The 25,092-nt window shown below is 43.0% G+C and overlaps 1 protein-coding gene across 4 annotated transcripts in view; it reads left to right on the plus strand.

Annotated features, from left to right (window-relative positions):
* Window positions 1-15,495, plus strand: part of atp8a1 (ATPase phospholipid transporting 8A1) — a 433,224-nt gene extending 417,729 nt beyond the window's left edge. For all 4 annotated transcript variants that reach the window (XM_038791303.1, XM_038791304.1, XM_038791307.1 and 1 more), the window contains 2 exons: window positions 11,482-11,573; window positions 11,892-15,495. In XM_038791303.1, the coding sequence (XP_038647231.1) occupies window positions 11,482-11,573; window positions 11,892-11,989 (190 nt within the window). In that variant the 3' untranslated portion in view covers window positions 11,990-15,495. The remainder of the gene's footprint in view (window positions 1-11,481; window positions 11,574-11,891) is intronic.
* Window positions 15,496-25,092: the final 9,597 nt, after the last annotated feature.

Here is a 25,092-nt window from a genome sequence, read left to right on the forward strand (position 1 = left end):
GTACCACCTTCTGAAACAGAGTTCCAGAGTTGCACAACCCTCCGAAAGAAAAGATTCTCCTCATCTCTGTCCGAAAAGGGCCCCCCACTAATTTTAACTTGTGTTGTAAGACCTTGTACTGTGCCCATCCCAGTCCAAAGCTGGCATCGCCATATCATGCCTAATTTTAAAACAGAGCACCCTAGTTAGAGTGATAGTTTTACAACACAGAAAGAGGCTCTTCAGGCTTTGGCCCATCGTGTCTGCAGCGACCATCAAATACCTATCTATTCTAATCCTACTTTCCGGCACTTAGTCTGTAGCCTTATATGCTATGGCATTTCAAGTTCTTACCTAAATGCTTCCTAAATGTTGTGAGGGTTCCCTCCTCTACCACCCTTTCAGGCACTGAGTTCCAGATTCCCATGACCCACTGGGTAAAACGTTTTTCCTCAAATTCCCTCTAAATCTCCTGCACCTTCCCTTAATTTCATGCCGCCTGGGTATTGACTGCTCAGCTAAGGGGAAAGTTTCTTCCCATCTATGTCCTTCATAATTTTGTACACCTCAATCAGGTGCTGTGTTCTGTGATATGGCCATTGTAATGAGGTACACAGACCATCTAGTTCTTTAATGAGAAAGATGATTTATTCACAAACACATAGAAAGATAACAAACAGATTACTATACAGACAATAGCTGCTAACTGAAATCAGTGAATTCATCCCGGAGCTACTCTGTGGGACTATCCTCTCGAACATCCTACTACCAACTGGCGGGTATCTCAAGTCACGTGAAAGATGCCTGACGCCACCAGCTGGTTGGAGGTCACATCACTAACTATCCACAGAACTGTGCAGAGGCATATCACCACGTCAGATTCCCCTTCAGCCTTTTCTGCTCTAAGGAAAACAATCTCAGCCCAACCAGCGTTTCTTCATAGCTGAAACACTCCATCGCAGGCAACACTGGTTGGTTCCAGAACATGCTAATCTTTTAAAAAATAAAGTATCTCAAAAGCATTGTATAAACTCCTCATCCAGGCTACTATTGGCAGTCTGATTTTTCTACTTTATATGTAGATTAAAATCGCCCATGATTATTACCATCCCTTTATCATCCCATATTTCAGCCCCTGATATTTCTTCTTGTATACTTTATCCTAGATTGTGGTTACTCTTTGGGAGCCTGCAGACCACTTCCACTAGTGACTTCTTTCCCCAACTGTTCCTTATCTTCATCCAAACTGATTCTACATCCTGATATTCAGACTAGGGTAAACTTTAACTATTGCACAAACGCCAACCTTGATTAACAGTGCTACCCTAACAGCTTTACCGAGCTTCCTGTTCTTCTTGAAAGTCATATAATCCTCAATATTCAGAACCCAATCTGTCATCCTACAACCGTGTCTCTGTAATGGCTATCAGATTATATTTATTTACTCCAAAATGTGCTATAAATTCATTTGCTTTATTTTTTTTAAAAGCTTTTTATTGGCATTTTCAGAATTATATACGTTGCTGGTTTTGCTACCTCGCCTTACTCCCCCACTCCGACACTCCCTGGTCCTCCCTCACTTTCCTCTTTCTGTCTTGTCCTGGCTATTTCCACCTGGCTACTGGATATATATTTATTTATGTGTCGGCCACAAACAGGTCTTGGAACAGTCGGGTGAATGGCTCCCATGTTTTGTGGAAGTCCTCTTCTGACCCACGGATGGTGAATTTGATTTTCTCCATTTGGAGAAATTCTGATTAGTTGGATAGCCAGTCTGCAGCTTTGGGTGGTGCTGCTGATCGTCAACCAAGCAGGATTTTACAGCAGGCGATCAGAGAGGCAAAGGCAAGGGTGTCTGCCCTCCTCCCCATGAAGAGATCTGGCTGGTCTGATACCCCGAAGATTGCCACTTTTGTGCATGGCTCCACCCTCATTCCCACCACTTTGGGCATAGCCTCAAAGAAGGCTGTCCTGTACCCAGCAAGCCTGGGACAAGACCAGAACCTGTGGGTTTGGTTGGCCGGGCCTCCTTGGCACCGTTTGCATCCACCCTCCACCTCCGGGAAGAACCTGCTCATTCGTGTTCTTGTCAAGTGGGCTCTATGTACCACTTTTAGCTGTGTTAGGTTGAGAATCGCGCATGTGGAGGTAGAGTTGACCCTGTGCAGTGCTTCACTCTAGAGTCCCCACCCTATTTAGAACCCCAAGTCTTCCTCCCATTTCCTCCTTGTCATATCCAGTTCGGTGACGGCCCTCTCTAGCAGTCACTCGTACATGTCACTACAGTTCCCTCTGCCTAGGATGTCTGCGTCCAGTAGTTCTTCTAATAGTGTCTGTCGTGGTGGTTGCGGGTATGTCCTTGTCTCCTTCCGTAGGAAGTTTTTAAGCTGCAGGTATCTGAGTTTGTTGCCTTTAGCTAGTTGGAATCTCTGCGTCAGTTATTCCAGTGTTGTGACCCTACCGTCGGTGTATAGGTCCCTGACTGTCAATGCCCCCCTGTCCTGTCTCCACCTTTTGAAGGTGGCGTTGGTGAGTGATGGTGTGAATCTGTGGTTATTGCAGATGGGTGCTTTGTCGGACATTTAGGTCAGTCCGAATTGCAGCCATAGTTGATTCCAGGTATGGAGGGTGGCTATCACCACTAGCCTAGTGGTGTGTTTCTTGGGCGGGTATGGGAGTGCCTCTGTGCGCCACCGCCCCCCCCCCCCCCCCCCCCTCCCGCCCCATACAAACACCATGATTAATTTGACCAGTGTGTTGAAAAAGGCCTTGGGGATATAGATCGGGATGGATCTTAGTAGGAAGAGGTATCTGGACAGTACATTTATTTTGATCGTCTTTACTCTCCCTGCCAGGGAGAGTGGGAGTGTGTTCCACCTCTGCACGTCCTTTTTGACTTCCTCTGTCAGACTGGTCAGGTTCCATTTGTGGATCCCCGTCCAGTCATGAGTTATTTGGATCCCCCAAGTAGCGGAATTTGTGCTGGGCTTGTTTAAACAGCAGTCCCATCAGTGCTGCCCCTCCCACTTGCGGGTTCATCAGGAAGATCTCACCTTTGTTCATGTTGAGTTTGTAGCCCTAGAAGGCACCAAACTCTTTCAGGAGCATGATGATTCAAAACAAACAAAGAACAAAGAAAAGTACAGCACAGGAACAGGCCCTTCGGTTCTCCAAGCCTGTGCCGACCATGCTGCCCGTCTAAACTAAAAACATCTACACTTCCGGGGTTTGTATCCCTCTATTCCCATCCTATTCATGTATTTGTCAAGGTGCCCCTTAAATGTCACTATCGTCCCTGCTTCCACCACCTCCTCTGGTAGTGAGTTCCAGGCTCCCACTACCCTCTGTGTAAAACACGTACCTCATACATCTCCTCTAAACCTTGCCCCTCGCACCTTAATTATGCCCCTTAATAATTGACCCCTGTACCCTGGGAAAAAGTCTCTGACTATCCACTCTGTCTATGCCCCTCAATTTTGTAGACCTCTATCAGGTCGCCTCAACCTCCTTCGTTCCAGTGAGAACAAACCAAATTTATTCAACCTCTCCTCATAGCTAATACCCTCCATACCAGGCAACATCCTGGTAAATCTCTTCTGCACCCTTTCTAAAGCCTCCACATCCTTCTGGTAGTGTGGCAACCAGAATTGAATACTAGACTCCAACTAAGGTTCTATACTGCTGCAACATGACTTGCCAATTTTTATACTCAATGATCCAGTAGCATTCCTTTGATGCTGCTTTGTGGGTCCGAGATGTAGAGAAGCAGGTCATCAGGTCATCTGCTTGGAGCGAGACTCAATGCTCTCTGCTTCCTCTTTGGATCTCCCTCCAGTTCTTTGCTGTTCTAAGAGCTAATGGTTCGATCGCTAGGGCAAACAGCAGCGGTGACAGTGGGCATCGCTGCCTGCTGCCCCTGTGCAGCTGGAAGTACTGGGAGCTGGTGTTGTTTGTCCGTACGCTTGCCATGGGAGCGTTGTACAGGAGCTTCACCCATGAGGTGAATCCTTTTCCGAGCCCAAACTGCTCCAGCACCTCTGTAAGGTACTTCCATTCCACTCTATTGAAGGTCTTTTCTATGTCCAGGGAAACAATCACATCAGGTGCTCTGTCCCCGAATGGGGTCATGATCACGTTCAGCAGGCGCCTGATGTTCGATGTTCGCTGTCTACCTTTGACAAAGCCCATTTGATCCTCTCCGACCCCCTCAGGTACACAGTCTTCTAGCCTTATGGCTAGGATCTTGGCCAATACTTTGGCGTCTCCGTTCAGTAGCGAGATGGGTCTGTATGAACAACATTCAGTCGGGTCTTTGTCTTTCTTAGGTATTAGCGAGATTGAGGCTTGTGCTAGCGTAGGTGGCAGTGTGCCCCTCACCAGCGAGTCTGTGAACATCTCCCGCAGGTGCGGGGCCAGTGCTGTCGCAAATGTTTTGTAGAAGTCTGGTGGGAACCCGTCTGGTCCCGGCGCCTTCCCCGCCTGCATGGAGTTTATACTTTCCATAATCTCTCCCAGTTCTAGTGGTGCTTCCAGGCCCCGTTTTCTGTCCTCCCCCACGACTGGCATGTCCAGTCCTCGAGGAACTGTTTCATCCCCGAGTCCTCTGGTGGGGGCTCTGAGGTGTACAGTCCCTGATAAAAGTCTTCGAAGGTCATGTTAACTTTGTCTGGGTCATTTCTAGCGTGCCTCTGTTGTCCCTAATTTGCGCAATCTCTCTGGTGGCTGCCTGCTTTCTCAGCTGGTGTGCCTACAGGCGGCTGGCTTTGTCCCTGTGTTCGTATAGGATCCCCGTGCCTGGCGGAGTTGGTGCACTGCCTTCCTCATGGAGAGCAGGTCAAAGTCCATTTGTAGCTTTTTCCTCCGCCAAAGCTCTACGTTCGGGGCCTCGGAGTATTTACAGTCTACCTCCAGTATGGAGTCGACCTGCTGCTGCCTAGCCACTCTCTCCTCTCTATTCCTTTGCACTTTAAAGGCAATAATTTCCCCTCTAATCATGGCCTTTAGTGCCTCCCAGAATGTGGAGGGGTGAGTCCTCCCCGTTTTGGTTGTTTGTCATGCACTCCGATATGGTCTGTGATACCCTCTCGCTGAATGCCTTGTCGGCCAGTAAGGCAGTGTCCAACCTCCATGTGGGGCATTGGGTACTGCCTGTCTCCAACCTTACAACCATGTAATGTGGAGCGTGGTAGGAGATTACGATTGCGGAGTACGCCACCTTGACCAGTCCTGGGAGCACTGATTTTCCAACCACAAAGAAGTCAATCCTTGAGTATCCATTATGGACTGGGGAGAAGAAGGAGAACACCTCCTCCCCTGCAAACCCTAGCACCAGGCAGGCAAAACTTTTGCTCTTTGCTACAGAGAGCAGTGTCAATCCCCCTCACAACACTGTCTCCTGCTGACATTACTTTCCTGTTTTCTCCGCCTTCCTGTACCATGATGCCATGGCCAGTCTGCTCATCCACCTTGCAGAACCTCTCTTTCATCCACACAAGTTGAGCATCTCAAACCTTTTTGACAGTTGCAAAGTCAGAGGCACCTACACTACTGTCTGCTCAGTTCCTTTACCTGTGTGGTCACACCCTCCTGTCCCTGAACAAATCAGGTGACGCTAATTTAAGAGGTGTGACTGCCGTCTGGAACAAAGGGCTGGATTCTCCATTATTGGGACTAGTCCCCACGCCGGCGTCAACCCAGTATAGTTTTACTCCTGAAAAGCCTGGATCAAAGGGTCACCAATTCCCAACCGTGCAGGGGGCCAGCAGGGACCCAGAGTATATCTTGCAGCTTTTTGCAGATACAGGCCAGCGCAATTCTGGGTCAGAGGACGCACATGCGCACAGTGGCGGCCTCCAGCGGCCGCGCCGTGCTCCATGGTGGACTCGGAACGCGGAGCTGGACCTGAAAAGGAGAGACCCTCCGATCGGCCGCGCACCCGACCCTCAACCCCCGTACAATCATTTCCTGGCTGCCTATAAGCCCCCCCCCCCCCCTGGCCTCCGATCGGCCCACCCATTACCAGGGCAGTTCCGCAGCCGCCATGTGAGTATTCCGGCAGAGCGTGTCAGAGCAGGACTCTGGCAATGACCTCAGGTGGCGCGGGGCACTCCCTTAGTACGCCGCTTTTCGGTGCCCGGAGAATCGGCAAAACAGGGCCGGTCCCGATTTCTGCATCAAACTGGATTCTCCGCCTCGGCGCCGGCCGTGATTTTGGTGTCAGGGTGCGGAGAATCCACCTCATAGTGTCCCAGTATTTCTTATCCTCTTATGTTCTGTTGTGCCTGCAGAACGGCATCTAGATCAATAATCCTGATCCAGAATTCTTTTAGATGCTTACATTTCCTGAAACCATGTTTGTCCTCAATCGCCTTGTGTCCAGAAGTACTCACTTTCCACAGGTGCAACGTAACACCTGTTTGGCCATTGTTACATGTGTTATTTAGTTTAATTACTTTCTGAAATTAGCTTGGAATAGTGCTTACGTATAAAAAAAATTAACTGTGCTTATTAATTTACAAATAAAAGTTATAAATTTCTTAATTACACAGATGTGTTTTAGGTATTTATTTTTATTTATTTATCTTTATTTTTATTAACATACACAATATGCTTTATTAACAAAAACCTTATAATTATGAAGAAACTTTACAATTACCAATAATTGTATTTAAATATAAATGAGCTTAACAAGTAATATACCCACCAACCAATCACTTGCCCAGTTCCCTACAGCATCATACTTGATTTTCTTCCAATCTGGTCATCCACTGAGACACACAACCACCAGAACCAGCACCCCAGCTGCCACGCGGCCAGCCCCCAGCCGCCACGCGGCCAGCCTGCTGCCGTAGCCTCCAGCAGCGCCACCACTGTCACCACCACCAGCTGCAATGCCGTCACCCCCACCAGCTAGCTCCTTTATCTCCCCAGCTCCACTCTTGATCTCATTATTTCTCAGGCCCTTTTATCTTCCCCACTTGGCTCTCTGTGTCGCTCTTTCTCGTACTCTTTCATCTCCCTGGCTCTCCACTCTGTCTCACTGTTCTTGAGCTTTTACATCTTCCTCCCTTGACTCTGTCTCATTCTGAATTCTCGCGTTCTTTTATCTTCGTGGCTCCACTCTCTGTCTCACTCTTTCTCACGCTCTTGTATCTTAGTGGCTCTGCTCTCAGTCTCGCTCTTTTATTTTACTGACTTTGTTCACGGACTCTATCTTTCACGTGCTCTTTCATCCCACCAGCTCCGTTATTGGTCTTGCAGTTTTCATGCTCTCTTACCTGCCTGGCTTCCCCCTCAGCCTTGCTGTTCTCACGCTCTTTATCGCCCTGGCTCCTCTCAGTCTCGCTCGTTCTCATGCTCTTTTGTCACCAGGCTCTGCAACTTCTAAGGTAATAAAAATAGTACTGAAGTTCTGAACAATAACTGACAGACTCGACTTCAATTTCAATGGTACCCCTCATGTATGGTGGGATGTTTTATACATACTTATAGCATGGTCAGGTGAGTGAATACTCTTAAGAGCAGGAACAGGGAGAACAAAGAATGGTGAAAGAGAAGATTTTTTAGGGCATTTGAAAACTAGAAGAGAGATCACAAAGCTGAGATACTGAAGGTTTTTGAAAAACCAAGGACATAATGGTTGAAGGAAGGGTCATCAACTGTGAATCAGAGGGATTGAAGAATGAAAATTAGACCAGCTTTTAATAAGCAAAGGACACATGAGGGAATAGTTGGAGGAGATCTTGGAGATAGAGAGGAGCCGAACCATGGAGGTATTTGAAGATCCAAAAGCCAAGCTTATGATGTTCAAGGAGCCAATTGAATTTGCCACGGGTGAGAAGGATGGGGTTCAGACTTTGTTGAGGCCCAGGTTGAAATGATGCCTTTGGTCTTGTGATCCAGGTTAAGTTTGGGGTCATTTTTGAAGATTCTCTCATGGGATGTGGGTGGCATGAGGCCAGCATTTGTTGCCCATCCCTAATTACCTGTTAAGAGTTAACCACATTGTGGATCTATGGACCAGGTAAGAATGGGAGATTTACTTCCCTAATGGACAGATGGATTTTTAGAACAATCAAAATGATTTGGGGGTCATCATTCGAATTTAACTCCACATTTTTACTGAATTAAAATTTCGTAAGGCTTCCGGTGGCATAATGTAGGGGGAAGACGTGTATGAGGTGGCTCCTGCTAGAGTATTGCCCTTTTGGACCTTTTCTCAGTATCGGAGGTATTTTCTTGTGAAAACCCACATAATTAATGGAATAAGGATATTGTGAAAACCCACATAATTAATGGAATAAGGATATTGTATGATTGAAATGCCCAGAAAAGTCAGGGGAAGGAAGGTTGACAGCAAACGTTCGTCGACAGAGTTGGAGACCTCTCCGAGTTCGTCAACAGATAAAATGATGGACGTGACCTCTTAGGCTCCGGCCACTCCACTAACGGTCGGGGGGCAAAGGAATTTAATAAACATCGGTGGATTGTGTTGGAGGGCTTCCAGAAATCAATGGAAGAGGCCTTGGCCCGCATCCAAGCGGCTCTGGAGAAGATCAATGAAACAGTGAAAGCCCAAGGATCTACGGAAAAGATATGGAATTGGCCTTTTCAGACCACAATGATCGGATTACCTCATTGGAAGCGGAGATGTCTTTGCTGGCCAAAGTGAACAAGTCATTAAAGGCCAAGGTGAATGATCTAGAGAATCGGTACAGGGGGCAAAACATTTGAATTGTGGAGCTCCCAGAGGGCAAAGAAGGTGAAACGCCCACAGAATACTTCACACGGATGTTCGGTGAGGGGGTGGGGGAATGGGGTCCCGTGTCCCCTCCTAATTTGGACCGAGCCCACCAGATAGGTCTCTGCTCCCTTCAGTGGTGGCGGCTGAGTACTCAGCAATTCTGATTTTGGACTATGTCCCTCACTTTGTTGATTTGATGCTCAAGTCGGGTCCCTCCTTGTGTCCACCATGGTGGTTGGAAATAACATTACGAGAGGATAAGACATTTTGGGAATACACGTCCACTGCCATTGGGGACTATAACAATTTAATGAAGCTGAGTCAATCCCACCTTCCATGCTGTGGGAAGTCCTCGGCGGGGGGGTGGGGGGGGGAAGAGCAGAATTAGGCCATTTGACCCATCAAGCCTGCTCTGCCATTCAATCATCGCTGATATATTTCCCATCCCCATTCTCTTTCCTTCTCTCCATAACCCAGATCCCCTTATTAAGAACCTATCTATCTCTGCCTTAAAGACACTCAGTGGCTTGGCCTCCGCAGCCTTCTGCGGCAATGAGTTCCACAGATTCCCCACCCTGACTGAAGAAATTTCTCCTCATCTCTGTTTTAAAGGATTGACCCTTCAGTCTGATGCTGTGCCCTTGGGTTCTAGTTTCTGCTACAAGTGAAAATATCCTTTCCACGTTTACTCTAGGCCTCGCAGTATTCTGTGAGATCCCCCCTCATCCCTCTAAACTCCAATGAGTACAGACCCGGAGACCAGACTCCAACAGTGACTAGAATACTGGACAGAAACTCCAATATTTTATTTTCATTTTGTAAGATTGTGAGGAAAGGGTTGTCAGCTCCCGGAGCGATTGCACATAGAAATAGGGATATGATATATTAAAATAAACTTTATTACTAACACATTATTAAAATCTTTAACATCACCCCAGAAAATAGCTTGCAATTACCCCTTAAATTTAAGAGTTTCCGTACCAAAGATAGTTAGTTTCATCTCTCTGCCTTGTCCATCAATACCATAAAAAAAATCAGGGGTTGAAGAGGGACACAGAATCTGATTGGTGGCTCTGATCAGTATGCTGAGAGACATTGGGTAGGGCAAAACCTTGATGAGGCAGTCCTAAATATGGAGTGGTGCAAGTACACTTCTGAGGCAGGATGTCATAAGCAATAGGATGTCATAAGCAAAAGGAAAATTAGAGAAGGGGCATTATTTGAAAAAAATGTAGAGTTTTTTTAAGTATTCAGCTGACATCCTAAGCAGTGGTTCATTGGTGTCAGCTGAAACCCAGCATCTATTGCTTTGCAATTCTGAATAGGCTATCCTTAACATCAAGAACATTTAAGATAGTAAAGTAGAACAAAGTTTCCAGTTGTGGAAACGACCATCCTTGTGTGCACCGCAATCTGAAGTGAGTCCAGATATTTTTTTAACTAAATAATTTAAATAACGTGCATAATAATCATTGGCAGTACAGGTCGAGTATCCTGTAACTGAAAACTCAACGCATCCAAAAAATGCACTTTTTTTTTTACCCTTTACAGCTTTTAGCACAAGAAGTCTAGTTCTTCGTCTGGACTGTTCACCTTATGTTTTTTGTGGTGAACATGTCAAAAAGCAAGTAGATACCTACTTTTCTGGCCATTTTATTTAGGCTGAGCTTAGGCTATTCTAATGTAAGTTCATACACGGTATCCAAAAACAAAATTATCTGAAATCCAAAATGCAATCAGCTCCGAGAATCTTTGAAAAAGGGCACCCAATCTTTAGTGTAGATGCAAGTAAAGTCATCATGAAACCAAAGAGTTGAAGAGTATGCAGGGAAAATGAGGTGTTCCAAACTCTCCTTTCAACCTAACTCGAAATATAGGCCAACGGTGTGGTGATTACAGTAGGGCTGGTGGGGAGAGTAAAGTTTCAGCTACAGGGAGGGTGAGGGTCACATTTGCAGATCGAACAGGAATTTTATATTTGATCTTCTCAATGTAGGGGAGATGGCACCTTGACCAGCAAGTACAATACATTGGATCGAAAGCTTGAAATTCAATTTTATGATGTTGGCCAAATATTATGCAGTATCACATAATAATTCAGCGCAGAAGAGGCCCTTTGGCCCATCAAATCTGCACTGACGCATGAAAAACACCTGACCTGCCCAACTAATCCCATTTGCCAGCAAATTGCCTTTAATGTTATGATGCGCAACTGCTCATCCAGGTACTTTTTAAAGGATATGAGGCAACTTGGATCTACCTCTTTCCCAGGCAGTGCATTCCAGACTGTCCCCACCCTCTGGGTAAAAACGTTTTCCTCAAATCCACCCTAAACCTCCTATCCCTCATCTTGACCTTGTGTCCCCTCGTAACTGACCCTTCAACTGAGGGGAACAGCTACTTCCTATCCATTTTACGCATTCTCTCTCACTCACACACACACACACACACACACATATACAATATATTTTCAGGTAATACATTCATAAAGAATGTCGAGTGAACGGTACTGTCATATATTTTAATACAATTTCGAATGGCTTTAGAATTTAGCAGATTTATTTGTACTGGCTGAGTGCTAATAGTTGCTAAAAAGGTGTAATTTGCCTTGTTTGGTGAACAACTGGCAAATCAGCATTATAAAGTTCAGAATGTAATATGTTAAACATCCTCCCAAGTCACAATCAGCAGGGGAATTAATATTGATGTTCTTTCCTGAAGCATTTTGAATAATTCTTCATCTCTCTTTTCCTGAAAAGCTTAAGTGAGCGAGCTCAACTCTTAAAGAATGTTTTTAAAAAGAACACTTTGAATCTCCACCGTTCTGATTCACTCCAGCAGAGCTCACTGCGTAAGTATCTTTCTCCCAAGTGTTTCCAAACTATTGTCCCAGTGTTTAGTAATCGTGATTAAATCCTTGTGTTTCAAGTTAACTCTTTAATGTGGTCCTGTTATGCTCCTGTTTACCCCTCCCTTTCACAGTCACAGACCATAGAGCGTGTGTGTGTGTGTGTGTGTGTGTATATGCCATCTGCTTCGGTGTTTCCTGTTGGTGAAGGGTATTTATAATTATTGAGAATACAGTGACAATAAACACAAGATACATTGCAGAACATTATTTTCTCACTTAATGAGTTATTATACATAATATCACACTTTGTTTTTATAGATGGTTATGCCTTCTCTCAAGATGAGAATGGCATTGTATCCCAGTCCGAAGTGGTCAGGGCCTATGACACCACCAAACAAAGACAAGATGACTGGTAAACACCTAATACAGGAACATGGATTGCAAATAAGTATTTCAAATACGAACGGGACTGAGGACTTCATAATCTGGGAGATCTAAGTATGAAAACTTTTGCTGCAAAGACATGGAAAGGTTGGTCTTTGTATGTTTTAGGAAGAAGGAAAGTTCCAAACCCTTTTGTGTATTAAATAGACACAAACACTGTGCCGAGCTACGTTAGCATAAACTCACTGTTAGAATACCAACACCATACAGTACTCATTAACAACTGGATTGCCAGGGCTTGAAATTTTTCACTGTATACCTGATAACTGTCTTTTGACATTGTTTTGGAAAGGCAGATATGGAAAACATGAGTGATATATTAATTAAAACTCTGATCAGTATGAGCATTCATTTGAAGTTTTTCGGGCCAATGTGTGTTATAATTGGGCACTGCTTCCTAAATTTTCCTGTTTGTTATAAATTATGGCATATACAAATTAAACCTTCGTATAAACTGTTTTTTATAGATTACTACTGATTTTTTTTTTGGTTTGGTTGATTAACTTTTGTTGCTACTGCTCCACAAGGTTATTTTAGAATACACATTATTATCACATGGGTTCCTCATTTTGAATTGCTCTGAAGGAAATATTAACTCCAATAGTCTATAGTGATGCACCTATGTTGTGAAGGTGTACCTATATAAATCTGACATAACAATCCTGGAATATATTTTAAATCACAAAGTGCAAACAGAATCGAAAAGTGTCCTAAATGCTAAAATATGTCTTATTAACACAGTATTAAACATGATACTGATGCTGCTCTTCTGGTCGCCAAATCTTCTATTTGCCAAAACTAAAACTCTGATGAGCCTTATTCAACAGCTAATTACTTCAGTCAATAGAATTTGACATCAGCCCTATTCTCCAGTGTACTGTCAAAGGAATGAAGCACATTTCAAGTCCCAATTTTGCTGCTTCACTCTTTCTGAAGTGCAATTTGCACATGCAGTGACTGGTTGAAAGCTAGGACTCCGGCCTTCTTGGCACTTGCATCTGAACTTGTGTCTTTCTCAGGCTGTGGCCTTGGATATGCTTTTCTCTTTGCCTAATATTCAAATGAATGTTCAGAATTAAGCAAATGTTGTGTCTTTTCTGTGACTGGCTACATTTCCCACTGCGTACATGCTTGTGAAATTTTTGTGACTTTTCAATGGATTTAATATTCAACAAACATTGTTTCAATGGTAATTTCCAAACCGCAGTGCTTTATACTGCTTTACATCTCAAATGAGACAATGACTGCAGGTGCAAGTATTTCTAGTGATGCTTCAGATAATACTTTTATATAACCGCTGTTTTAAAATGACGTTCAAATAACTCCTGGCAGAGAGGAGATTCACTAATTTTATTATTTTCTTGTTGCCCAATAAAATGCTCCGTTACATTGAAGGTTCCCCTCATTCTTGGAATGCACATTTTGCCATAGGCCTCAAATCTGCTGTGATTAAAACGTAAAATAAATATTTATTTTATTACTCGCTACCATTTCTAATAAGATCAACTCGAGTCCTATTTTGCGCTAACTTTATTTAGATTATTTAATTACATGCTACATGTGTGAATGTACCAATTCAAGACAGTTTTAATTTCAGTCTATTTTTCTGGTAAATGTGAAGCTACAATTTGTTTATTTCCACAAACTGATCTTTCCATGATGCATTTCACCAGTACTGATGAATCAAGTCAAACTTTTGGGTTCACGTTATTTGTAAACAACTGCCATTTTTTACAAAAATCAATTACTTCCTTCCTAGCACAAGTTTAATTAAATTTGCTTTTAATTTGTATTGTGCAATTCTGGCTGTCATCATGTGGCACTTAATGCAGAGCTGGAACCAAAAAGCTGGATGAGATCTCCATAAGTCCTCAAGTTTTAACATCTTTTGTTGCCTATTCACATGCATTAATGTATGTTTATTTGCATTAAACTGCTTTGGCTGCAAAATATAACTCATATATTTAAAACTTACATCAGTATTCCATTGAAAACTCATCTTTAGTAAATCTTTATTTATGTGCAGCTTCTATAACTGATGTGAAGATTATTTTAATATTTCAGATTTATCAGTGAGCATTTGCCACAGAATATCTAGATTTGACAGAATATTAGCCATGAAACTAGATTTCAGCGAACAGTGGAATAAGCGCAAACTTGTAATTATAACATGCAGCACAATTTGTAATATTCCATTCTCCAAGAGTAACTTAATGATACATTTTGCTACTCCCGCAGTTACTGACAATTTGCGCCAAATTAGTATTGCAGAATAGGACACGCATTCAAAAGGAGTAGCAAAAGTGAAATACAACTTGAAAATACACATGTTTTGAGAATAAAATCCAGTTATTTTCACCATTGATTTGCAGCTTGCTGTGTCCATATGCTTATTTATGTGCAGATTGTTCTATGTTTGTCAAAATCCTTGAATGAATGTCAGAAAGATGGAAGTTTCAAAGTTTTTGATTACTTGTCAGTGTCTTTTAATCAATGATAGCTGTCGGCTCCCTCCAATATGGAGGGCTCACTGTGTGGTGTGCTTATTGCCCTATCTGTATTCTTGTCTATCTGCATGAGATCAAATGTTACATGTACATTGTTGGTGCATGACTAATTTTCTGATCTTGCTACATGTCTGGTGCAAGGTCAGAGAGGCAAATGTTGCAGATTAATGAAGATTAACACCATGTAGCAAATTTCAGTGGACAACGTAATTCCTGGCCAATTATTGTGTGCATTCACCATTTTGGAAGAAAAATCTTTGTCTGTGTAACTGGCCAACGGCTTTAAATTATTTTGAGAGTTTGGAATTCACACTGACATATCCATTTCCATTTGGTTCTGCAAAAGGTTGTATCCAAATAGCTATGGAACGTGTACTTTGTTTTACCTGGTCTTAATACCACAGAATAAAAAATGTGAACATTTTGATATTTTAAATGAATTGAACCGTGGCTACTTCAAAATAATAAATCAAGTTTCAAAAATACTTTGCCTTGATTATTTTGTTCAATGGGACAACAAACCAAATTGGGTATTTTAATGCATGCTTACTGCATTAGTAATAAATAAACAAAGTTTACCTTCCATTATTGCCAGTCTTGTGCTGTATTTAAAATCAATTTAATTTAATGGTGGAACTTGCCTTGAATGTTGTGTAAAGATGAAACATACATTGGATCAGAAGTTTTCTGCCAAACTTCCAGAATGTTGATTAAAATTCCCTGTAGTTTAGTTTTGCACTGCATGAACGGTGACCTTCAATTCAATGTTCATTGTATTTCTCAGGTTTTGTTTTAACTTACTGTAAGGAAATGCACTGTTTTATATTCCGTTGTAAATCTTCAGTACTGTTTTTTTTAATCTGTTACTTGCCATTGACTGTTGTGAATTGCATGGGGCCAGTTGCAATCCTTAAATGTCTGTCTTTTGATTGTCATAAGGATCACAGTAAAACTAAATTTACAAACCTTGACCATTCACGTGTTCATGTTTTATTTTAACTTGCAATTTCAACATTGTCCGGTAACAATCACAAAAGTAAATTATGGTAATTAAGTGGGATGGGGAGGAGGATAGATGGAACAAACGCTTCAATAGGATATTTTGGGAAGAAGGAAGTAAACTCCAAGTGGCTATGGTTATCAGGTATGGAAGAACTGAGATCAAAGGGATGGCAATACAGAGATCTGTGGGAATGCAGGAAGGGAAGGCTGTATAACATGACAAGGTAAACTCATGGTTTGAATCATAACCAAACAAGTGATTTTGAATTCATATAAAACTTTGGTTAGACCACAGTTGGAATATTGCATCCAGTTCTTGACAACCCATTGGGCAGCACGGTAGCACAGTGGTTAGCACAGTTGTTTCACAACTCCAGGGTCTCGGGTTCGTTTCCCGGCGTGGGGCACTGTCTGTGCGGAGTCTGCATGTTCTCTCCGTATGTGCGTGGGTTTCCTCCCACCGTGCTAAGATGTGCAGGTTAGGTGGATTGGCCATGATAAATTGCCCTTAGTGTCCAAAAGGGTTAGTTGGGGTTGCTGGGTTCCAGGGTTAGAGAGGAGGTGTGGTCTTAAGTGGTGTGCTCCTTCCAAGGGCCGGTGCAGACTCGATGGGCATGATGATTATAAGAAGGATATTCAAGCACTGGAAAGACAGTAAGGAAAAGCTTGAAAACGTCAAACCTTTTCTGCTGGATAGTTGAAAGGGGATCTAATAGTGATGTTTTAATTCTGAATTCTTCAAAGGGCATACAGAATATGTTTTCACTGCTAGGCAAATTGGGGTTCAGGTGAAAATAACATTTTTCTATTGATAAATTCAAAGATCAGTGCTGACAAAATTATAGAATTAATATGACGGCTACAACCTTTTGTCAAATTCCGCCCTGTCTATTGTGCACTAAAAGGGGATGGATTTTGTAGTCAACAGCAAGCAAATAACAGCTGTTTCCTCCATCTTCATTTGCCCATGAAATTTTAATGGCCTTTTGCACTGGAAGGTTCAATCAGCCAACAATCAAAAAAGTGTGGCATTCTTTACAATGCACCTGGGATGAATATAAACAGGGGGAGCCACTTTGTACCTCCTTCATCAGTCAGATAGAAGTATTGTTAATGTGCAACGTGGAGCTTGACCAGTAAATGTTAGTCAAAACATGTTATTCAATATTCAAATGAGGACAGAAAGACAAAATTAAAAAGAGAAAAAAATTGGATTAAGAGAAAACTGGGTCAAAGAGAGTGTAAAAAGGTTTATTAAAAATGTTTTAAAATTTCCAGCAATAATTAAAATTTGAAGCAATGAGAGTCCAAACGTATTAAAGTTAATTTCCAGTATCATTGTGACAGTTTGATAGTAATTAAAACTTACCATTCTATTAAGCAGGTACTTTCACTATGGTTGCTTTGTATCCATCAGGTGAGTAAAGCAACTTCACATATTTCAATGGGGAGTGTCTTAGAGTCATAGAGGTTTACAGCATGAAAACAATCACTTCGGCCTAACTTGTCCATGCTGGCCAGTTTTTACCACTAAGCTAGTCCCAATTGCACGCATTGGGCCTATAACCCTCTATACCCAGATTTCCCATCTCACTGCCTAAAATTGTACCCGCCTCTACTGCCTCCGGCAGCTCGTTCCACACACTCGCCACCTTCCGTTTGAGAAAATTGCCCTTCTGGACACTTTCCTCCCCTCTCACCTTAAACCTATGCCCTTTAGTTTCAGACTCCCCTACCTTTGGGAAAAGACATTGACTACCTTATCTATGCCCCTCATTATTTTACAGACCTCTAGACAATCACCCCTACACCTCCTATGTTCTAGGGAAACAAATCCCAGTTTATCCAGCCTCTCCTTTAACTCAAACCATCAAGTCCCGGTAGCACCCTAGTAAATCTTTTCTGCACTCTTTCTAGTTTAATAATATACTTTCTATAATAGGGTGACCAGAATTGTACACAGTATTCCAAGTGTAGCCTTACTAATGTCTTGTACAACTTTAGCAAGACCTCCCAACTCCTGTATTCAATGTTCTGACCAATGAAACCTAACATGCAGAATGTCTTCTTCACCACCCTGTCCACCTGTGACCTGTATCTCTGTGAGAACAATTAGCATTCAGCTTTTGGAGGAACAGGACACCCTGGATTGCAACTTTTTAATTTGCACGTTTTACTCCACATGTGCAGTTGTCTGTTTGGCACATGAATGGTGAGCTCTCATAACAAGAAATTGGAGCAAGAGAGGAAAAGGAGAAGTCACGCCTGCATTGCCGTTTAATATGATCATGACTGATCTTGGGTTTTAACTCTACTTTTCTGCACAGTTGCCACATTCCTCGACTCCTCAAGCGATCACATATCTGCTTTCTCAGCCTTAAATATATTCAATGATGGCACTTCCATAATTCTGAAGGATCTATCCTTTACCCACTTTTTGTCTCATCACAATGCTGTTCTTTAGCAAAATCATTCCGAAACGCATCTTGTTCCATGTGTATACTAAGAACACCCAATTCTATCTCACCACTGACTCACAACTCCTCACTATCCCTAACTTGTCAGGCTGTTTGTTCAACATCCAGTACTGGATGAACAGAAGTTTCCTCAACTAATTGTTGTCTTCATCCTTCCCAACACACATACTCAAGCCCGTGCTCCATAGTCACTGGCTCCATCCCACTCCCTGGCAACTGATTCTGGGTCTTCCCTAACCTGACAGGTTAATAATAATTACCTTTTATTGTCACGAGTATGAAGTTACTGTGAAAAGCCTCTAGTCGCCATATTCCGGCGTCTATTCGGTTAAGCTGGTACGGGAATTGAACCTGCACTGCTGGCCTGTACTGCATCACAAACCAGCTGTCTAGCCTACTGAGCTAAACCAGCCCCTGTTGCAATAATTGGTCCACATAAATGTGTGAAAAACAAAAAAATCTTCATTCCTTTATAAAATGTAATCACAGTATTCAAATTTATGGTCAGCCCCAAACTCTTTGAACCTATCTTGGTAACTAATTCGTTGAGACTGAGAATTAATTTTGTGACCTTTCCAAAGTCTCAATATCCCTCACCAAAATAAGATCTTCAAAACTGGACATCATATAATGGGATGATTTGTTTTGTAGTGAAATATTTTGTGAAAAGAACATTGAAACATCGCACAGCATTAGTCATCAACTGTTGGAGAATGATGCAATAAAATATCTAGATTTCTCTCTTGCAGCTGGCTTCAGGTCTGTTCTCCATTGATACATTCCTGGAGGTTTGATTATCTGACATGATATCTGCAAATATTATGGCATTTACATAAGTTTGGGTCCCCTGAGTTTGAGCATCTTTGCTTGTGGTGTATGAACAGCTGTAGTCGATAGTTCTTTCAATCAAAAATTCTGTTGCCAAGTATTTAAACTAGTATGGTGGGGGATGGGATCCCTGGAGTAGGTTCAGATGGGTCAAAGTCAGATCGGGGAAATTGAGGTACCATTTTAGTTAGTGATGTAGAAGATAGACTTGGAATTACAGGAGAAGCAAAGTTTTAAAAGTGTCCAGCAAGGGAAAATAATGGGATTAAACTGTTTGTACTTCAATGCAAGGAGTATTGCAAACAAGGTAGATACATGGCAACAGGGTGCCATTGCTCTAATGGAAACCTGGCTGAAGGAGGGGCAAAATTGGCAGCCCAATATTCCTGGATACAAAGTTTTCAGGCAGGACAGAGGGGAGATTTTAAAAAGGAGGGGGAGTAGTGCTAATGGTTAAAGAATTATTCCAGTTGTAGTAAACTAATCAATAAGTGAGGCTTGATGGGTCAAACTTAGAAATAGAAAAGGAACAGTCACACTACTGGGAGCATACTATAGACCCCCAAACTGTAAAAGGGTGATAGAAGAGCAATTATGTCGGCAAATCTCTGCCTGTAAGAACAAGGGGGCAATAATATTAGGAGACTTTAACTATCCTAATATCAACTGGGATTCAAACAATGTAAGGGCAATTGAGGGAGAAAAATTCAGTGTTTCCAGGAAAATATTTTCACCCAATTAGTGATAAACCCAACGTCAGGAGATGCAATTCTTGACCTAGTCTTGGGGAACAAAGAAGGGCAAGTGGATAAAGTGAAAGTTGATGACCATTTTGGGTATAGAGTTCACAATTCCATTAGATTCAGTATTACCATGGAAAAGAACAGATATAAAGCAGGAGTAAACATTTTGGGCAGAGGGAAGGTAAGTATTGTCGAAATGATAAGGGACTTGGCTGAGGTGGACTGGCGAGTAGTGCTAGAGGATAAATTTGTGGAAAACCAGTGAGAAGCACTAACGGGAGATCCTAAAGATGCAACGTTGACATGTCCCGTCCAAAAAAAGAGTGGTACTCCCAAATCTAGACACCCCCTCCGCTCTCCTAGTTGTCTAGAGGAATACAGGGGAAGATCAAATAGATAAAGAAAGTGTACGATAGGCATAAAGAACAAAGCACTGCAGATAGCGTGGATGAGTGCAGGGTCAAAGTCAATAAGGAAATCAAAGAGCGGGCATGAAAAAAGACTGGCAAGTAAAGTTGAAGAAAATCCAAAGATGTTTTACCAATATATTAATGGTAAAAGGTTTGTTAAGGAAAAAGTGGGACCCTATCAGCTATGAAGAGGGGAACTTGTGTGTAGATACAGAGGCTGCGGGAAGAGTTTTAAATGAATATTTTGTCTCCGTGTTTACAATGGAAATGGATGATGCAGATATGGTAGCCCAGGAGAAACATTGTGAGATACTAGATGGGATACTTAAAGGGAGAGGAAGTATTTGAAGGATTGAAACCCTTGAAAGTAGATAAGTCGCCAGGGCCAGATGGATTGTTTCCAAGGTTACTGAAGGACGTCAGGGAGGAGATAGAAATGCTCTGAGGATGATTTTCCAATCCTCATGAGACACAGGACGTACCGGAGGACTGGAGAAATGCAAACGTGGTTCCATGTTTAAAAAGGAATCGAACAAAACGCTGGACAATTATAGGCCAGTTAGTCTCATGCCAGTGGTGGGCAAATTAGTATAATCAATCCAGAGAGACGTAGGGACCCTTACCGTTTGTGTTATATATTAACAATTTGGACGTAAGCGTGGGGAGCATGATTGAGAAAGTTGCAGATGGCACAAAGATTGGCCGCATGGAGGATAGTGTAGAGGAGAGCCATAACCTTTAAAATGATATGGATGGATTGGTGGATTGGGCTATAAAGTGGCAGATGGAATTTAATACAGAGAAGTGAGAAGTCATGCATTTTGAGAGGTCGAACAGGTTAGGAAGCATACAATAAATGGGAACATACTAAGAGGGGTAGATGAAGTGAGATCTCTTGGCGTACAGATACACAGATCCTTAAAAGCAGCAGTTCAAGTACACAAGGTTGTTAAAGCATATGGAATGCACTCTTTCATTGGCATAGGTATAGAATATAAAAGTAAGGATATAATGTTAGAATTGTATGAAAACTGGTGAGGCCACGAGTGGCATATCGTGTGCATTTCTGGTTGCCACATTGCAGAAAAGATATTATTGCTCTGGAGAGAGTGCAGAGAAGGTTTACAAGAATGTTACCAGGGCTAGAAAAGTGTGGCTGCAAGGAGAGATTGGATATGTTGAGGTTATTTTCCTTGAAACAAAGAAGGCTGTGGGGTGACTTCATTGAGGTGTACAAAATTATACGGCGAAGAGAAAGGGTGGCCAGGATAAAATTGTTTTCCTTGGTGGAGAATTCTAGAACCAGGGACATAGATTCAAGATAGTAGCAGAAAACATAGAGGGGACATGAGGGAAAACCTTGTTATGCAGAGGGTAGTGGGTGTCTAGAATTTGCTGCCCGAGTTGGTGGTGGACGCAGAGACCCTGAACTCTTTTAAAAGGTACCTAAATCTGCATTGTAAGGGCAGCACAGTGGTTAGCACTGCTGCCTTATGACAGCGAGGACCCGGATTTGATACCAGCCCTGGGTCACTGTCCGTGTGGAGTTTGCACATTCTCCCCGTGTCTGCGTGGGTTTCACCCCCGCAACCCAAAGATGTGCAGGGTAGGTGGATTGGCCATGGTAATTTGCCCCTTAATTGGAAAGATTTTTTAAAACTATTTTTTAAAAACTGTACAGCGGAGTGTGCAGCAAAGGATCGTGCTCCAAAGGAACAGGAGGCAGGCCGAGAAGGAGGAGGTGCAAAGGAGGCACCGCATGAGGCACAAACATAATCAGATACGTGCCCTAGCCCCTATAACCAAATTGTGCCCTGCACCCATACCAACTTAACTGCTGTCTAACTTTCTGGCCTAATGCCACTGTACGGTATTGGCCTGGGTGGCACGCATGGTCGGCACCATCTCCTGCTCCTGCAAGCAGTTGGACACCTTCAACTCCACGTGCAGGTGCTGGATGCTCGTCGACAACCCCTCATGTAGTCCCTAGCTCTGCAACTGCATCTGCACTGTAGCTAGGACTGTCTGTTCCAGAAGCCCAAAACCCATGTGTATGGCAGCTAATCCTTGGGGTTGGCCCGCCTTCTGACCGTCCGCCCCCTCGGGTGCTCCTACCTCCACCTGCTGTACTGGCGGAGCTGTGTGGTGCACGCCAGACAGTGCCCGAAGAGCTCCTTCACTAAAGTGCCCAACTGAGGTGTGTGTCTCTGGGATGGTGAAGGGTGCTGGAGACAGCTGTGACGGGAAGTCAGTGTCATCCCCTTAACAGTAGCTGAATTGGTCCAGGTGCGGCAGCAGTTTTGCTGTTGTGGAAGTCCACAAATCCTGCCCCAGGGTCAACACTTAGACTGAGGAATGGAAAATCCAGCCACATAACTTTTATTTTTTCTAAATAAAATGTAGAGGGACAGAATAATAGACTACCAATTAGTTTTAAGAACAAGGGGGAAAAATCTAATAAAAATGTAAAGTTGGATTATTATACTCTTTTATTCCTCTCCCCCGCCCGGCAGTTTAACAATTACACGCAGGTTTTAAGGTTAACATGAATTGCACGGTGCAGGGGCTGGTTTAGCTCACTAGGGGCTGGTTTAGCTCACTCAGCTAAATCGCTGGCTTTTAAAGCAGACCAGCAGCACGGTTCAATTCCCGTACCAGCCTCCCCGGACAGGCGCCGGAATGTGGCGACTAGGGGCTTTTCACAGTAACTTCATTGAAGCCTACTCGTGACAATAAGCAATTTTCATTTTTTTCATTTTAAACTACATTGGTATTATTTACGCACAAACGTCCCTTTTGGACGGGCCTTGAACTTGGCCCCAATTAATTGGACCGCATCTTGATCATTCCTATCAATTTCCTCCAATAAAGGGGTGGTTGCCCTGATTGCTGGTCGTGTCCTAGGTGGCCGTTGGCCTGCTTTGTTCTAGTCTCCTCTGACGCCGGGGTGTCTGCTTTAGTATCGTTTACCTAAATGTCTTTTATCCCTGGAGGTGGCTCATTAGTATGGTAATGGCTTTGCAGTATCGGTCTTGTCTGGGAGCTACAGCTCCAATCAACAGACAAACCTTGCACCTGCTTGCTTTCTCAGCATTATCCATTTTCCTTGCATTCTTTGCAAAGTGTCCATTTTGTAATCGGGACGTGGCCATCCCAGATGGCTACACACCTAACCTTTTTGGACACTAAGGGCAATTTATCATGGCCAATCCACCTAACCTGCACATCTTTGGACTGTGGTAGGAAACCAGAGCATCCGGAGGAAACCCATGCAGACACGGGGCGAATGTGCAGACTCCACACAGACAGTGACCCAAGCCGGGAATTGAACCTGAGATGTTGGACCTGTGAAGCAACTGTGCTAACCACTGTGGTACCGTGCTGCCGTACTTGAGCACGGGAGCAAGGATGCCTTACTTCAGCTGTCCAAGGCCTTGTTGAGGCCACACCTGGAGTATTGTGTGCAGTTTTGGTCTCCTTATCTAAGAAAGTTATATTTACCAGGGAGTGCAGCGAACGTTCACCAGACTGATTCCTGGGATGGCAGGATTGTCACATGAGGAGAGATTGGGTGAACTAGGCCTTTATTCACTGGAATTTAGAAAATTGCAAGATCTAATTGAAACAAAATTCTGACACAGCTGGACAGACTAAATGATGTTGCTTCCTCTGACTGGAGGTGTCTAGAATAAGGGGTGACAGTATGAGGATATGGGGTAGGCACTTCAGAGGGTGGTGAAACTGTGGAATTATCTACCACAGAAGGCTGTGGAAGTCAAGTCACAGAATATGTTTAAGAAGGAAATAAGGCATCAAGGGTATAAGGAGGATCAGCTATGATCATATTGAATGGCGGAGCAGGCTCAAAGAGCTTAATGACCTATTCCTATTTTCTATGTTTCTAACTAGCTGATAGCCTGTATGCAGATATAGCAATAAGTGAAATGCCCTGATATCCTACCTGTAACTCACCTAATCCCATAACCTACTGATATTCACCATGGAAATACTGTCAGCATCTCCCTGCCCTATACAAATGCAGATGCGGTCCCCAGTCAATGTTATTTTTAAAAGATTATGGTTTCAACTCCAGCTTGTATGAAAATGACAACTTTGAACTAGAAGCCTCAGTCAAAGCCAATCTGTACTTGGACTTCACACATAAAAACTGGCTGGCACAGACTGGCCTGAATCAAACTGAGATCACACACAAAAGGCAGGAGAATGGTATCTCAGAAATATCTCACAGGGTGCATCATCCTGAATTCAGGTGAGAACAGCATTTTCAAACAAACTGTTGACACTGCTGTTGAAAATTGAAGTCACAATATTGAAACCTAAAGCCTACATTCCTGTTGGTCATCTTGATTCCTTAAATTGCATGGTAACTACAGGACTAAAGAAATAGCATATGATGTGATTGAGTAGAAGCGTCATTGTAGCATCTGGAATCCAAATATATGGAAATTCCTGTTTCCCCTTGATGATCTTTTTGTGAAAGTTCACACATTTTGAATTTGTGTGGTTTAATTCCAGGTGGTTGCCTGTGAATTGCATTGAGCACCTTGCATGGGGAAATGATTACACAGCAACTCCAGTTATCTGATGGAAATTCAATTTGGTCTGACCCTATATGAACTTACATACTTGTAGATGCTTGCTTTTGTAAAGATAAAGTGCACTTCCCGTAAGTGCTCTTACGAATACTGAGCCTACTTTCTTTGGAATTGGCAGATTCTAGAACAAGAGATGCCAGACTGGTGGTTCTGATGTGTGTATGTGAATGACCTTGCTGTCACTATGGTATTTTTGTATTAACTCTAAAAGAAAATCAGATATCCTCGGTGTGGCTATGTCTGCAAATTGGTATGGTCCAGGAGAACCAGTATGTCAGGCATAAGGTGTACTTGATCAGAGGGCTTCTCACCCCTACCAGAGTTGAAGATGCTAAGATAATTTCAAACAAAGTATTCTCTGTGAGAAGATAGCAAACCCTCGTACAGAGAAAATGATCCCAGCAATGCTGAGTTAGGATGAACACATTTTACCCCTTGGCGCTGACACTGAACCATTGGTAGTTTAGAGTGTGTGGAGTTCGAGATCAGAAG

The sequence above is a fragment of the Scyliorhinus canicula genome, chromosome 3, assembly GCF_902713615.1.
Source record: "Scyliorhinus canicula chromosome 3, sScyCan1.1, whole genome shotgun sequence".
Lineage (NCBI taxonomy): Eukaryota > Metazoa > Chordata > Chondrichthyes > Carcharhiniformes > Scyliorhinidae > Scyliorhinus > Scyliorhinus canicula.